The sequence below is a fragment of the Macadamia integrifolia genome, chromosome 7, assembly GCF_013358625.1.
Source record: "Macadamia integrifolia cultivar HAES 741 chromosome 7, SCU_Mint_v3, whole genome shotgun sequence".
Classification (NCBI taxonomy): Eukaryota; Viridiplantae; Streptophyta; class Magnoliopsida; order Proteales; family Proteaceae; genus Macadamia; species Macadamia integrifolia.
In genome coordinates, this window is record NC_056563.1 from 32054021 (window position 1) to 32070562 (window position 16542).

The 16542-nt window shown below is 38.7% G+C and overlaps 1 protein-coding gene across 5 annotated transcripts; it reads right to left on the reverse strand.

The window, feature by feature from the left end:
* Positions 1–654: 654 nt before the first annotated feature.
* Positions 655–16542, reverse strand: LOC122084049 (homeobox protein HOX1A-like; the record flags this gene model as incomplete). 5 transcript variants are annotated; one of them, XM_042652055.1, is given in 10 exon segments in its annotated part: positions 655–981; positions 2043–2603; positions 2694–2806; positions 2909–3032; positions 3177–3342; positions 8784–9456; positions 9507–9520; positions 9685–9744; positions 14922–14980; positions 16297–16542. In XM_042652055.1, coding segments are annotated over 6 exon segments (1926 nt in total), but the record flags the coding sequence as incomplete, so codon positions are not given.

Here is a 16542-nt window from a genome sequence, read left to right on the forward strand (position 1 = left end):
AAGCTTGGGTGTCCAAAAATCAACCTTCTCATCTGGTTGCGTTTACAAACCAGTGATGGCTTCTCTTTTCTGGACATACAAGGCTTGATTATTGAGGACTAAATATTTTTTTTTTCTTTTTTTTTTTTTACAGAGACAGGTGATCACTAAATAAACTTTCGCTTGTTAGTTGGTTTCCACAACCAAGTTCGAACAGTCTTTTTGACCAGAGTAAGGGTCAAAATAAAAATCATCTTGGTAGACTTGATCAAGCACCAATTCAGCAAAAGACTAGGCAACTTCAGCTCAAGATCACCATCTAAACAAAACCATGAGCAACTGACAAAATTGATCAACACTATAGCAAAAGAAAAAACCAGTGCTAACATCGACAATATGCATATGGTGTATATCAACCAGAAGATAACGTTGAAGAAAAGACAGTGCTAACATCGACAATATGCATATGGTGTTATCAATCAGAAGATCACGTCGAAGAAAGACCATCGACAATATGCATATGGTGTGTATCAATCAGAAGATCATGCCTTCCCCAGTCAGGTGTAACTTACTGATGTAAGATAGAAAAAAAATACCACGTGCGCTTGTACATGCACATTGAAGGTAGGCTCAACATCTGCAATATAAATAGTGGAAAAGAATTAAACATGATACCTGAGTTACAGCTTTTCCAAGTCTAGATGGCGATGCAGTAGCCAATTTCCCAGAAGAGCAAGGCTCTGGACCATCTTTATGGTTATGGTCCAGTAACTCATTTGCACCTTCAAGGTCAAGCTTTCGGCGTGTTTTTCTTTCTGGAGTATTTTCAGTCTCTCTTGAATTTCGCTTTATCCGTTTCGTCCCATTCATGGAGGTGGAAGAATTTCTTTTTGGCAATATGGTATAATTTCCTACAGCATTGCTCTTCCATTTTCTGGATGCATTTCCGTCCGTCCAATCTTCATCGTCACTCGAATCAGAAGGAACTTTTCCATATGTTTCCTTTAAAATCGGTGAATGACAAACAATTAAGCGGGAAAAAATGGAGAGACAAACAAGCAGACACCACAGTTGATCTAACTTGAAGATTGTATGTCTAACCAACCCCCCCCCCCCCCAACCCAAAAAAAAGGCAAATGCTTTAGCACTACAATTTTGTGGTCAACGAAATTATGTTAGATTACCTGCTTTCATTTGATCTTTGTGATAGATGATATCTTCAGTCATATTTTAATGTTTTCTGAAAATATAATAAAATATATTTGAAGTGGAAAAAAAAGAACCATTGATCAACCATAATATCATGACACATTTACAAATAAATTCCTAAAAATAAATAGTTTTCGGAAAAAAAAAGGTTCTTGGAGAGAAAGGTTTTCCCCAAGTTTCCTTCATTTCACTAACATTATCAACAAAAAATCTATGAACTTTCTAAAATGAATCAACACTTGTTTACTCTGAAATTTTTATACATATGCCAATAATGCCATAAGTTTGAACCAATTTTAGAAACAATTAGAACTATACAAAATGGGACAATTTCCAAAACTACCTCAAATTATGTTTTGAAGAAAAAAAAAACCGCCAGTGTCTGGGTGAAGTTGCTTTTTATACACTTGAGGGTAAAATGAGACTTTTGTGGTATGGGGCTTCAGTTGAAATATTTCCCATTCAAAATACTATGGTCTATCTACTTTGATTGAAATATTTGTCATTTCACCAAAATGTTACCTTAACCAACAAAATTCTTTCAGTGATTTGTCGCTAGATAAAGAAATTACAATATGTTCTATAAACAGGTAATTCACGAAATCTTAAGTTAAAAAAGGCATGTCCACATCGGGGAGCCAGATATGGCTTCGTGTTGAATTAGATGGTGGATCTATTCATGTCCTAAGAAAAAGGGGTAGGGGTGTGGTGGGGTGGGGACGGGGTGGGGGTGGGACACCGATGCTTCTTCCCATTTTCTTTTTCAGCTGCCCAATAAGATATCACCATGGCACATTTAGCATAGACAGCTGAGGATCAGTAATAAAGAAAGGAATGTAGGGATGAGAACTTACATCATGCAGCTGCTTGTAGTCCAACCTCTCAACATTCCTTTTCCCTGATAGAAGTGTGGCATTTGGATCTGACTCCAGAAGGGACTGAAGCTCAGAATTTACAGATTTTTTTTTATTTCTAACCGTTGTGGGTCTTTCACCTGAACCTTGAACGGATTTGGCATCATCCAGTGACAACGGTTTAGGAACTTCAACAGCAACATAAGACTCGCTATCCTCACCTGAAGCACTGAAATCCTCAGAGTCAGAAGTAAAATCAGAACTTGAGGATGCCTTCTTAACCTGTTCATCATGATCTGGACCATTAGGATCATAATCATCATCTTCTGGATCATCAGAAGGAAGTCCCATGTAAAGGTCATCGTTGGGTAAAGCCCTAGAGTCCTCAGATGCAGAAGAAAAGTCAGATTCCTCAGAACTTGAGTCTTCTGACTGCACTTTCGCATCATCCTGTGGACCATCAGGGTCGTAGTCATCATCTTCAGAGTCATCTGATGGCAACCCTAAGTAATCATCTTGCTTATCTTCAGCTACAGTAGCAGCTGCCTCAGGAAAAACCTTCTGCATATAGAATAAAGGCAACACTCAAGGATGGAGCAATTGAACATTTATCAAATTGACTAAAAAGAGACTAAAGGTTTCACAATTGACCTCCCAGTGATCATCAATAGAGAGATCCGTTCCTTGAGAGTCATTAAGTAAGTCAATGCAATCTACTTTGCAATCACATCCAGGGCACAACCAGCCCTCATCTCCAGGAGGAACTGCACGGCAGAAAACCAAGGAAGCATAAAGTAGAAAAATGTTACTAAATTAACCACTAGTTCGGAGTAGCAATGACTAAACTTGAGTAGTTCGAAAGTTACTTTCTTCTTTTAACAGTGGGGGTTCCAAACACATTTGATGAAACCCACGGTCACACATTCCATCACAAAGTATAATATCGTTATCGGTAGTCAAGTCTTTGGACCCACATTTGGCACAAGATATCTGCCATAAGATTGATGTATATCTAAGCATTCGCTGTTCCAAGAGTACCACTCATCCACTATCTATGAATACAAATAAACAATAAACAACAGCTAAATTTTATAGAAAATGAAACAAAGTTAATGAGGTTAAAACTTAGCTTACATCCTCACTGGAGATTTGTCCATCGGAATCAAATAAAGATTCCTGAAGCTTTCCTGAAGCACATAAAGAATCAATATGTTGAAACAAATTGCGTATTTTCTCTTTGCAACTAAAAATTTCTGTCGTGGCACGCTGAAGCTCCTTCTCTGGCTTAATCTTTTCTGCACTGCAGAATTACAGAGAAGTTACATTAAGAAAAGGAAGCACACTATTAACAAAAAGTACATGCATAGAAGTGAAGAACAGAAGTTTAAACCCTAGCCAAAAGATCAGAGACATCCCAAATCTCCATCACTAGCAAATTCAATTTCAAAGCTTCAGGAGTCAGGAACATTGCAGTAATGCTCCTGGAGTTGGACACCACCCATGCAGTGCAGAAAGTCATTCATAATGATGGTTAAATTGATTGACCACAAATTAATAAATCCAACCCAGACTCTCTCAAAAAAGCATTAGAAGACCATTCAAATGATAAATTGTTATCCAGGATCTGCTAAGCAGTAAACAAAGAGCACAGACATTAAATGGATATAGCTGAGTGAGAAGGTTCGAATGGCTAAGTGGGCAGACCATTGCTACAAGAAAGAAAAATGAGTATGGAAGACGATACAAGAAACAAAAATGGAAGAAGTCACCTTGGTTGTATTTTCAGCTTCTCTTGGCACTACTCCCCATAAAGGGAAATGTGAAATTTCCTGGAACCAGTTTCTTGAGAGTGGAAAATAAGCAACATGGAAAAGACTAGGTGAAACAAGATTGAACAAGTTAAAGAAAACAAAGTAGCAAAAACAGGTGACAAGAAGGCGAAGTCAATCAGGATGGTTCAGACATTTAAAAAAAGATAAAAAAAAATGTACCAGTAAGGAATAGAATGATGCAACTTGGAGGTACCGAAAAGACCAAGGGAGCAGAAAAAATAACTACAAAGGAATTGCAAGTTTGCAACCCTATCGAATACATGTAACCATGTATGGATTCCACTAGAGTGGAATGGCAGAACCCAATCCATCTAGCTGCCCTCAAGTAGTTGAATAAGGATTAGGGAGTGATTTGAGACCCATCCAGGAGCAAGGCCAACAACTGATTGAGTTACAAAAATGACCAATCAGCACCAATGCAACGTATGCAGAGAGTGCCAGCACTAAGTAATAATATGATGAAGCAATGCATTATTTTCGCTATATTGGTTCAATCATAAAATGGAGGAAAGACATATTTTCATTAAATTAGAGATGAGTGGATAATGTGACAAGGTGTTTCCCAAGTTGCGTTATCAAAGCACTCCATAAAAACTGAAGGCTAAGTTTATAAACAGTAACGCTTCAAGGAGCTGAATGCTGGACAATAAAGAAGCAATATACATTGCAAAATAAGAGTTAACTAAGAAAGGAAACCAATATGAATGGATGACAACACTCAAATGGATAGTATAAGAAATGAATGTGCTAGAAGGAAGCGTATAACAGGTTGCAAGATTTGTGGGGCCTCTAATTCTTCATATGTTTACGATTTACCTATTCATGCAGAATAGAAAACACTAGAACTTCCATTAGGCCATTGATGCAAATGTGCATCCATGGACCGATCCATACCCATCTGGGTTTCAGGACAGAGATGAACCAGATCCATATTATTTTTGGGTCTAGTAGGACTTTAGAAATTTACTTTAATAAGGAAGATTGCCTTCGATTTTATTTTTCTAAGTCACTACTTCACCAATGAACTTCGCGTCTTGAATTCATAGCATTCGATCATGGTTTCGATGGTGACTTCATACATGCAAGGATGGGTGTTGATTCTCCCGTTCTACAAAACTCCTGAATGAGTTTTTCTCAACATCAAGGGAATTGATGCAAATGCACACACATGGACCAATCCATACCCATCTAGGTTTCCAGACAGAGATGAACCAAATCCATATTATTTTTGGGTCTAGTAGGATTTTAGGAATTTACTTTAATTAGGAAGATTGTCTTTGATATTATTTTATTCACTTATTTCAGCAAGTTGCGTCACAAAGAATTTAGAGAGTCTTAGTAGAGTCGGTTTGCTTAGTTATATAGATTCCTAATTCAATTGATTTCTTTTTTATGTCTTCATTTTCCCTATATAATGGTTGTAACTTGCAACCATTGGACAAATCAGAGAAAAGAAAACATGAACTGAGTTGAATGTTTGTGAAGCCTACGGGTGTGTGAGATTCTCCCCCCCCCCCTTCTCAGTGTTATTTCTCCCTCTCTCCTATAACTTTGAAACCCATCTCAGGGATTTCTTCCCTTCACTACTGGCCCTCCATCAGCCATCCTAGCAGAAGAGAGAGATTTTACCCAAGGTTCAAATGCATAAGCCCTTAGGGTAAGTAACCCACATGTGAGGTGATAGGGCATCAGAAATAGTTGTTTACTAATACAAGTTCCGATTTGGATGCATTTAATTTCTCTTCTACGGACAGCATTTGTGTGCCTGAATGCCCGGCTATACATATATATATATATATATATACCATGGGATAAAACGGATCAGGCTTGTATTAAAAGAGAAATAATAACAGATGCTTATTGAAACAATGTAGCAAAACTTAAAGAGAGATAGGGTTCATACATTCAGGAGTTACCTGTACCTGAGAATCAACAGGGAGTGATGATCCTAGGCAGAGCACGTGCAAAAAGTGTTGGTATAGAAGTTGTGCACATTTTGAAACTTTGTTAATATGAAGCTTGATGCATATATTTTGAAAATACTTTTACTACCGGAGAACATAGTAGAACTTGATAAAGAACAAGGACTTGGTTACAGGGTTTGGAATCTTACTTGACTATCTAAACCATACTTGACTTTGGAGACAACAAAATGAACTTTGGCTACTGGACTCTTGATATCTTCGTCGGAAGGTTCCGCTTAAAGATGTTGTTGATACTCAACTTGTTACAAGACACAAAAGGAAAATGAAAATGCTAAAGATAATTGCAGAAAACGAGTAGAGCATAGTCACCAGCTTCGAATTACCCTCCCCCTCCTCTGAAGAGAGGGGTCTCATATATAGACTTTTCTTCATAAAGCAGTCTGTGATTTCAGGGGTGATTCTGCAGCTTCTGAGATTTTGATTGTTCTTGATTGAGGAATCTCCGTATCTTCTGAGATTTTCACTATTCTTGATTGGGAATCTTCAGATATCCACAAGATTTCCACGTGAAGATGAGTCCACAGCAATGACTATCGGTGGATCCTTCTAGAATGCGGGTCTTGGAGATGGATCCGTAAACAGATCTTGAAAACGGCTCAAACTTCTATGACCTTAACGAGGCATTCCATGTGTTCAAAGAACACTGTTTTCCTCATTGGTAGGGCCAAGGTGGTTAACCTTATTGAGTTGGGCCTGGTTGTGGCTAGACTATTCGTGACCTGGACTGCTAATAGCAACCCATAAAAAAAACTAAACAAGCCTCTTGGTTGTAATAGAATAGGAACAAACCAGAAGTAACAATCCACCACTGTAGTGCAATAGAATAGTTTAGTTTAGGCCTCTCACTATCTCAAGGTTTTGGGCATCCCACCCCTCAATCGACTCTCTTAGCCATAGAAGAAAATCTTCAATTTCGTTAACTCAAACTTGTCTCCAAACCCTACAATGGTTGGCTTTAAATAGGCTAAGCCAAAGCCTTACACAAAAAGGAAACTACTTCTTCCAAAAGACTTTCTTGAACTCAACTTTACTTGCTTGACAAAAGGAATAAAACGTAGGGGAGAGGGAAGCAATCCTCGGATAAAAATGGAGGAGGCTAAGTAGCTAGCAGGGCTGTCATTGACAAGCACAAAGAAATTTGGGGGGGGGGGAAGAAATGTAATGGGAAATCCATTTGGTGAAAGGCAGGGGGAAGGACATCTTAACCATGACACTAACAATAAAATCCCATCTCAAAGAGTCAAAAGGTTTGTGAATGTCTATCTTCATGAGGGCATCCGGGGAGTTGTTCTTTCTATCAAATCCTTTCACAATCACATGATAGAGGAGAATGCTGTCAAAAATGCTTCTATCAGGATTAAAGGCCGATTGGTTATCACTAACAGGGGAGTCAACCACCAACTTAAACATGTTGGACAAGACTTTAGCTATGAATTTGTAGAGCAAGTTGCAAAGGCAATAGGACGAAAATCTACCATAGAAGAGGCACCCTCTTTCTTGGGGATGAGACAAAGGAAGATATGGTTAATCCCATTGATCTGACTGAGATTAAAGAAGAAGCTTTGAATAGCCTTGCTAAGATCCATGTTGATAATGTCCCCACAGGTTGCGAAGAATCCCACACTAAACCCACCTGGACCAAGGGCTCTGTTAGCCTTGTGAGAGTGAATAGCAGTGACAATTTCAGCCTCAGAGGGGATAGCTTGAAGGATACTTTGGATGGAGGGGATAGATTTGTTGAGAAGGCCATCCAGAAGAGCTGCAAAAAATGATCCACTATGTTGGACTTAATATCTTCCCCTTTAGTGAGGGGGGAACCGTTACTAGACTCCAAAGAAACAATAGAGTTGATATTGGTTCTAGCTTTCACAGATCTGTGGAAGTAGGAAGTATTGAAATCCCCAAGCTCCAACCATTTAATGAGGAGCTTCTTCTTAAGAAAGCTTTCCACTTGAGCAAGCAAGGTTTCATCTATTTTTTTATATCTTCCCAAGACTTACTTCAATCGATAGCTCATAACTTCTGCTATAACTGACCAAAAATTGGGGGCTTTTGCTTTATTTTGTGAAATTTAGAAAATCCACAAAATCTGGTTAATTCTGATCCTTTCGATTTCTGTTGATCCTGGCCTTCTAAGTGTGGTTCTAAAACATCTGATAACTTCTAGAATCCAAACCACATCAACTGTATCAGACATACACAACGCGGTAAATGAGAAAAACTATACAGATGGCTGTCTTGCTTTTCCAATGTCTCAAGTGTATTGGTACATTATTCCATCATTTCATTACGTTTCACTTAAAAGTTCCATGGTTTGCTAAGTTTCCATAGATTTCCATGTACTTCCTTGATTTATACATCCAAGAAATACTTCTACGGTTCTACTACCATGAAGAGAAAAGTTTATACTGAAATTGAAATTTAAAACCCTATGCTACAAGAAGCGGCTACTGTGAATCATGGAATCCATAACACTTGAATATTCGTAAGAGACAATGAGTAAATACCAAATTCAGAACATATCTATAAATCATGTTGGACCAAAATGATTTACGAGATGATGAGACATGAAAAGAGCACAAAAAGTCACTGGAAAATGGAAGTAAACAAAACATTGTGAAGAAAAGAATTTTTCATCCACGAGTACCATCACATGCATGGAGAGGACTTCGAGAACTAGAACAATTTCATCATACAAGTTGGAAAGCAGGCACATACTCATATCCCAAATCCCAAATATCAACAAAATCCAATCATAAAAAAATGAAGTGACATAATAACCAAAACATGCTTCTACGATAGAACATTACCAATAAAAGAAATGCTAGATAGTTGAACCTTAGAAAAGTAATGAAGTCATTATCACAAGAACCAAAGCACTGCCCTTAGAATGAGATGTGCTGTTCAATCTACCAGATACAAACCTTTGTCCTTTCCAACCTTCACCAGAATAAGCATCAATCAGGCTTTGTTCAAAGCTCATTCGAGTCAACAAGTACCTTAAGCGTTTCCTTTTTTTTGAGAATTCGTCATCAACTTTTTTGCTTGTTATTTTCTTCTTTCTTTTTTTCTTCCTCTCAGCAGTAGCATTCACTGACCTGTCAGCTGCAACAGGGTGAACAGGAGCTTTAGAGGCTCCACAGGACCTTGACCGAAGAACTCTAGCACTACCAATTGAGGATCTTAACAAATATGTTCTTTTCCGTGATCCAAGGAGGACCTTAGTTTTCCTGTGTGAAGAACCAGGACATTTCTTTGCTGCATCCATAGCTAGAGGTTCCACTACCTTGATATCAGTAGAATGATCTCCTTGACCCAACATAGTTTCTATTGATCCACTTTGTACATGTTTGCAGCCAAGTTGATCACTTTCTTGTGGTGCACAATCACTTTGTACACGTTCGGAGGCAAGGTGATATTTTTCTTGTGTTGTATTTTCACTTTGTATATGTTCCGACCCAAATTGATTGTTTTCTTGTGGTGTATTATCACTTTGTCTATGTTCAGGACCAGATTCATGATTTTCTTGCGGTGCACTTTCACTTTGTACATGTTCCATGTGATGTTGATGGTTTTCTTGTGGTATACCTTTTATGGGGCTTGAACTTATCCTTGTATTACTGTCCTCTCTTGCTTGAGAAACAGTATCCATATTCTCCACCTGCAATATATGTATACAAGAATCATCATTTTAGTAAGCATCAGTTGTGCCAGCACTAGCAAGCATTTATTCCAAACCACAATTTTGTTCAAAGGAATTCATTTATAATGACAATATAAAAACATCAAAGCAGCAACAACGATGATGATGATGACAAGCATCACCTGCTCAAATTTAAAGACCACTGTACTCTGATGTGTTTGGATGTTACATAACTCAGACTCCTGCAAGAGAGATCAAATAGACTTCTGATAGTTTATGCACATTCTATCTAAACCACTACATGGGAACAGAGATAAATATGACATAAAACGAACAAATCCAAAAAGGAAAAGGAATAATAAGATAGGTTGCAAACTCATGTGTAACCTTACCATCTCTCAGTGTCCAATGCACAAGCAACTATCAACTTTTTCAGTGCTGATAGCAGATAAATATCATTCACACAAATTCCAAGTTTGATACTATGTAAATAGCAATCATACAAGAGGACCATCTTCAAAACCAGCAGATAACACTTCCATAAGTTAAGTAGAACACAAGGTTTGCAATGTTAAATTTGGCAATCTCTGTGAAGTTCTTAGAGCCTTGGGGGATTACATCACCACTTCACTCTTTCACAATCAAAAGAAAACAAAAACATAAAGGTCACCAAGTCCTAGAAGTTGTCCATAATCTCACAATTGCTGCCGTGTTCCCAATTCGGCTATCCAAAATTTCCACCTAGTTTTAACTACTTCTTTGTGAAGTTCTTCGAGCCTTGGTGGATTACAACAAAATCACCACTTCACTATTTCACAATCAAAAGAAAACAAAAAAATAAAGGTCACCAAGTCCTAGAAGTTGTCCATAATCTCACGATTGCTGCCGTGTTCCTAATTCAGCTATCCTAAATTTCCACCTAGCTTCACTAATTTCATGGTCTTCTTAGTTGATTCAAGAACAAGTTCCGTGGAGGCACACAGCCTTGAATGCCTCTCACCCTCAATAGACTGAGAATGAATGGAAAATTTTTAAAACTAGAGGAACATGGCCTTCGAATTCCACCACAAAGGAAGACAATAAACAAATTACTAAAAAGCATATGGGTACTCATAAACTTGTATGTGATTTCCCTTACTATGTTTATTAATCAGCTATGAGTTAAGAAATTGGAAGATCCTCCATGTGGCTGTCTGAAAAAAACAATCCAAATTAAAATTAGAAATTAGATAGGTTTCCATATGTCATATAGAACTTATTAATTACGTAACCAAATATCTAATAATACTAAAGTATGCTTCATACATAGATCATATGAATACAATTAGAAGTAGTAAAAGGAGTATGAACGAAAAGGGACGGGAATGCTGTAATTTCATGGAGTAGGGTATAAAATCCAATTTCCACAATCACATAGGTTCATGCTGATGTGTCCACTTTACAGCCAAATTGAGCAGGCCAAGTGGTAGAATGGAAGAGGCCAAGCGGGGCAGTTGTAATGCTTTGAGTCCTCTGTCCAACGAACTGGAATCAACCCCTTCAGAGTTTGTACAAGGTAGATATAGAGTTTTCCATATCAATACACAAAAAAGAAGAAAATGGGTGATTCAAAGCATCTACGATCAGCACAGGCATGTACTATGATGTGGCAGTTTATGGTAGCCTAGTGGACACTGTACAGTGAACAAGCGGAAAATCATGTCAAAAAAGGTAGTTCAAGCTGGGTCAGCTTCGGGGGCATTTTGGTAAATTTCAAATGGCAGTTTTGGCAGAAGGGGTGTTTTGGAAAATCGTAGAGTGTCAAGTCATCTTTCCAATGCAACTGGAATCGTTTCAATCTGACTCCGGAGGAAAGGTTATATGATCATTTTTGTACGATCACGCCAAAAGACCAAGGTGTTAGAAGAAATGTCCTAGTGAGGTGTTATGCACGTTACGAGGTCAGCGGGACCCATATGAGGTGGAATTAGTGGCAATGTGTGCTTACAATTTGATGGCATGGCATGTAAAAGATGGGATAGCAACCAACATGGCACAAGGCTGCACACAGGTGGCAGCCACGACACACACAGTTGCAGCCCATAGCTGCATGCAACATGCAACCACGCCTGCACATGGCAGGGGCCACATGCAGCCACACACCCACACAGCAGGCACAGGCATTGCGGCCAGGCTTGCATAGGGGTGCAGCAGCAGCCCGGTTGGCACATGCCTTTTTTCTGATTCTCTTTTGGAAGATCTCAGTCGTTCATCTCTCCCCAAATCCAACAGTTCATTGTTAATCCGATGTTCTGATGTGATGCCACTGTACAATACACGTTTCAAAGATCCATTTGACGGAACTCTGTTGGATCCACGGTTTGAAGGGTTTGTCAATCTAATCAGTTATCATACTAATCTAAGGGCCTAGAACCACCCCACATTGAATGGACGATCAGACAGCGACAGTTGCATCAGCAAGCTCATGGCGCTGCAATTTGTCACGATCAACCAATAGGGAGAATTTACCAAAATACCACTGCAACTTCAAATGAGCATAACTTGCTCCTGTTTTGCCCCTGGTTTTTGCAATATTCCCAAATTTCCCCAAAACGTTTTATAAACATTTTTGGAAGTGTTTGTCACCCTAAGCCCCAGATTTTAAAGAAAAAAGAAAAGGGGGGAAGAAGAGAGCTTGGAGATTGAATTCAAGCACACTCCATCATCATCCTTGGAGCATTGATACATCCTTGAAGATCTTGAAAGGTTGATGAACTAGCATGAGCCCACATTGAAGACTCCTTGCAAGTAAGGAAAGAAAAAGAGAAGGGAAAGCAAGAAGAGGAAGAAAAATAAAAGGAAGGTTGTGCAAGAAAAAGAGAAAAGAAAAGGAAAGAAACAAGGAAGTAGAAGATGGAACGAGAAAGGGAAGAACATAATCAAGGTCTCAAGTGCTTTAAGTGTTGGTTGAAGCATCGATGGCACCAAGATAACTTGGTAGTGGTCCGCATCAAGTGGAGATCGAAGTCACATTATCTCCGAAGGTTGCTCCTTGCCAAGGTAACATATTTTGTCAAATTCTCACCATTGTAAATCATTATAGGCAAGATGTTCAATAAAATGCCCAAGTGACATTCAAAGTTTGTTTTTGGAGGAATTTGCATGTTATGAGATTTATTGTAAAATATAAGCCCAATTTGTTTGGTACTGGGGATGTCCAGTTGCATCTGGACATAGGGACATTTGTTCCTTGGTAGCTATTGCTACCTATACATTGTAGTGGGTGAGGCCTCCTAATTGTAAAACAAGAGCAACCCAGTGCACAAGGCTACCACTACTACAAGTTCTGGGCAGGGGCAAGTGTACGCACACTTACCCCCTGGTTCGCAGATAAGGTTGTTTCCAAGTTTTGAACTTGTGACCAACATGTTACAATAGTGCAACTTACCCGTTGTGCCTCCTAATTGTATGGTGGGTAAATCGGGGTTGAAACCCTTGTCTATGTTTGTCACAAACTGAAGGAGGTGTTGTAGGACATAAACTGTAGTTGCAATTAAACCGAGTGTTAATGCTAAGCCCAGTTAGATATTACTCCATGGAGTAGGCACATTGCCAAAGTAGGTTACATCTTGTGTAGTGGGTGCATGTTGTATATTGCATATTGTATTTGGAGTGCATCATTTGCAAGATGGGTGTGCACATCGGGTGGACCTTGCCACAATATTGTATGCCCGTTTGAGGTTGAGAGGCCACATGTGTCGCACATCAGCTTAGCTAAAGGTCAACATACAGTGAGATTGAGTAACTAAATACCAGTAATGTCTAAAATTGTGTCTGTGAGGCTTGAGTGTCAATGACATCAATGAGTTGGAGCAGTGTTTTGGGCTCATTGTTTCAACCCCCTCCCCCTCAATCACCATCTTAGTCCAACATTATATAAGCCCAAACATTAGGGATTTTGATCCTATATGGGGATTAAGTAGTTAGTTTCTATTTTGGTACTTAAAAGTACCTTTTGTTTCTAATTTTATTTCCTTGATGTATAAGGGCACTAGTACTACATGGGCCTATTTTTCGTAGTTTCCTTTAGTACTTTACATTTTGGAGGTAGTAAAATCCTCTTTATATTAAAGGAGCCATAGATCCTCACCCACAATTTGATTAGTTAAATGAGAATTGGCTTTGTGCCTTATTGGTGTGAGAAATAGAGTCGCATGGTGTGAGTCCATTGCAACGCAATGTAATGCCACTAGGGTTAGTGAGACCTAACCTAAGCCATAGGTGAAAGGACTTTTTCGTATCCCTCTTTCTTCCTTCTTTCTCTCTTCTACTTCTTTTTGGTTTCTATTTTCAATACCACTACAAGTGCCTAATGTATGAAGCATCAATTACTCCATACATCAATGTTTTTGCCGCTGTATAACGACTTGAAGAGGTACTCCCATTGATCCAATACCAATAATAGAAACTTGAGAGTGGAGGCTTTATCCTTACCTGCAGCACTATTCTGTTGGGGTTTTCCTGCAGCAAAATTCAGTCATTCCAAATTATAGTTTTAGACGACAGATACATTCCATATTTTTGTAACTCCCTCACTGGGGTCTTCCTTGATGCAGATCCGAGTTCCAAATCTGGAATCGGATCGCTTATGGGCTCATTCAGATATCAAAAGTTCAATTGCAACAAACAATGGAATTCAACTCAATTAAGGAACACTCAAATCACGTACAGTGGGAGAGGGGTAATCTTGGAATGGTGGGGGTAAAGGCATTAACTAATTAAAATAAGGAGAAGAACATGAGTCATCTTCAACCTTGGGAAGGGTTTACAGGCGATGGAACCAGCGGAAGAGAAGATGAGTTCGAGCAACAATACCCCCTCATGCAAGATCGATTCAGGTAAGCCTATCAGTTGCTGTAGGTTTAATATTCAGTAACCAGTTGTTATTTCTGGTTTGGGCTTGTTGATGCAGGCAAGCCTATCGGCTGGGCCAAGGTAGGGCTGTATTTAGCCCAAATATTGGATTTATTTAAGTCCATGGAACCAGCAGGTATCGAACAACCGACCTCCTAGCTCTTCGATACCTGGTTACAATTGCTTATCCTAAAAGCTCAATCTGTTAAGGGACTACAAAAATGTATATAAACACACAACAATGCCCCCCTGGCACGTGGAGGTCCACAGATCACTTCCAGCATAAAGTGATAATTTGATTCATAGGAAGATATTGCAATATCTGCTTCGAATTTGCTATGTTTACATCCCTACTAGGAACAAATTATTCGTTGTATAATACCACAGAAGATATAGAAGGATGTAGATTTGGTGTTTCAAGTCAAGGGAAGAACACTTGGAGATCATCAATCTCAGGATTCTCGAAAAAAGAGAAAAAAAAATTGAAAGAAGACGAATAAGAAAGCAAAAGAAAAGATAGTGTTACCTGTCACCATAGAATGTGCTTTTGTATTTGCCAAGCAGGAGCTGCAATCACCAAAACACCTGCATCTCCATTTTTCTATAATTAATTACAAGGTACAAGAAAAGATATCCCAACCCTTTTTTTCTTTCGTTTTATTTGTCCGTTTGCAATTTTAGAAAGCAACCCAATAGTTGATTCCTTTACGCTGTAATTGGATACCCAGAATCAATCCAAATGACAGTCAAAAACTGCCAGGCAAGGAAAGGTTCCCAGGAAACAAATTGAGTAAACAACTAATAAGATATATCATTTACCTATTAGATTACACTATTACTTCAATTTCAAGCAATGAGTCTCTTTTCGGGAAAAAAAAATAAAAAATAATCACAATGTTTTTCTTTGGTACTTAATTACAACTATGTCAATGCTTGATTACTACAACTGCCAAAGTCATTCATTCAATAGTCGCATCTGATAAACATACACCTTATCTACACTCTTGTAGGCCTTGAAAGAAGCTTGATTAAGCTGCAACAATAAGGTGTCCATGGATGTCTACTAACAGTGCATTTTTTTTTTCTTTTTTATCATTATCATTTTTAGTTTTTTTTTTTTTTTTCGGGTTAAGGGGGAGTGGTTGGGAAATGGTGAACATTCCAGTGTTATATGCCATTGTGTGACAATATAAGCTGTTACCCCCTTGGTTATGTGGTCAAATAAATCATAATTACCAATTCTTTGATCTCTGTTGTCGTCTCTATTATCTGAAAAGTTACATACTTAAATCAGATAAACATAGAACTCCCAATATAAACTCTTGTACACCTTCGCGACAGCAGCGTAGGTGAAGTAAAACACTAAGCACCCATAGGTATCTACTGACTAGTAGCAATATGGACGAGTGGAAAATGTGTCAGGCCTCCATTGAAATTTAGGTCCACACATATAAGAATAGTACACGAAGGGTGTTCGCTTTCACAGCCACCTAAGTGGAAGTTTGAACAGGTAAGACGATTGTAGTTCAGAAAACAAGCGCAGCAAAATCCAAACAAGTGACCTAAAGAAACTCCGCGAGCTCGCCGAGAAGCTGTTTATTTCAGGTTGTCATAGTTTAAACCTACATTGTTCAGAGCTCGAATGCTACCCTAAAACCAAGTAGAACAATCTAGGGCTACATAGCCAAGAACACGAAATCGAAACTTACAAATGCAACAAAAAAGAACAATGACATCATCGTTCGAAAGAAACCCTCAAAAATCCAAACAACAAAAGTCACTCCAAACGGATTGAGTTTTAATCTGTGATCTCCGCCCGAACTCGCGCGAGCAACAGCCAAGAAAAATAAGGGGTGGGGGGAGATCAGAAAGAAAGAAAGAACATCGATTCAGAAGCTCACCTCCGCATTCTGAAGAATCCATCAACATCTAAAGCAGTTCGAATCAAGGAAGAAAAAGATGAAGATAACTCAGATCAGTTCAGACAAGAAGAATCGAATCGGATGAGTTAGAGGAAAACTCCGGAACTGAAATAAAAAATGAATCGGAATGAATAGATTTCCCGCCTTTTAGATCGAAAAACCAGACCAATAGAGCATTTTCTGCTCTTACCTTACCACGGCAAATTATGCATTTATGGTTACTGT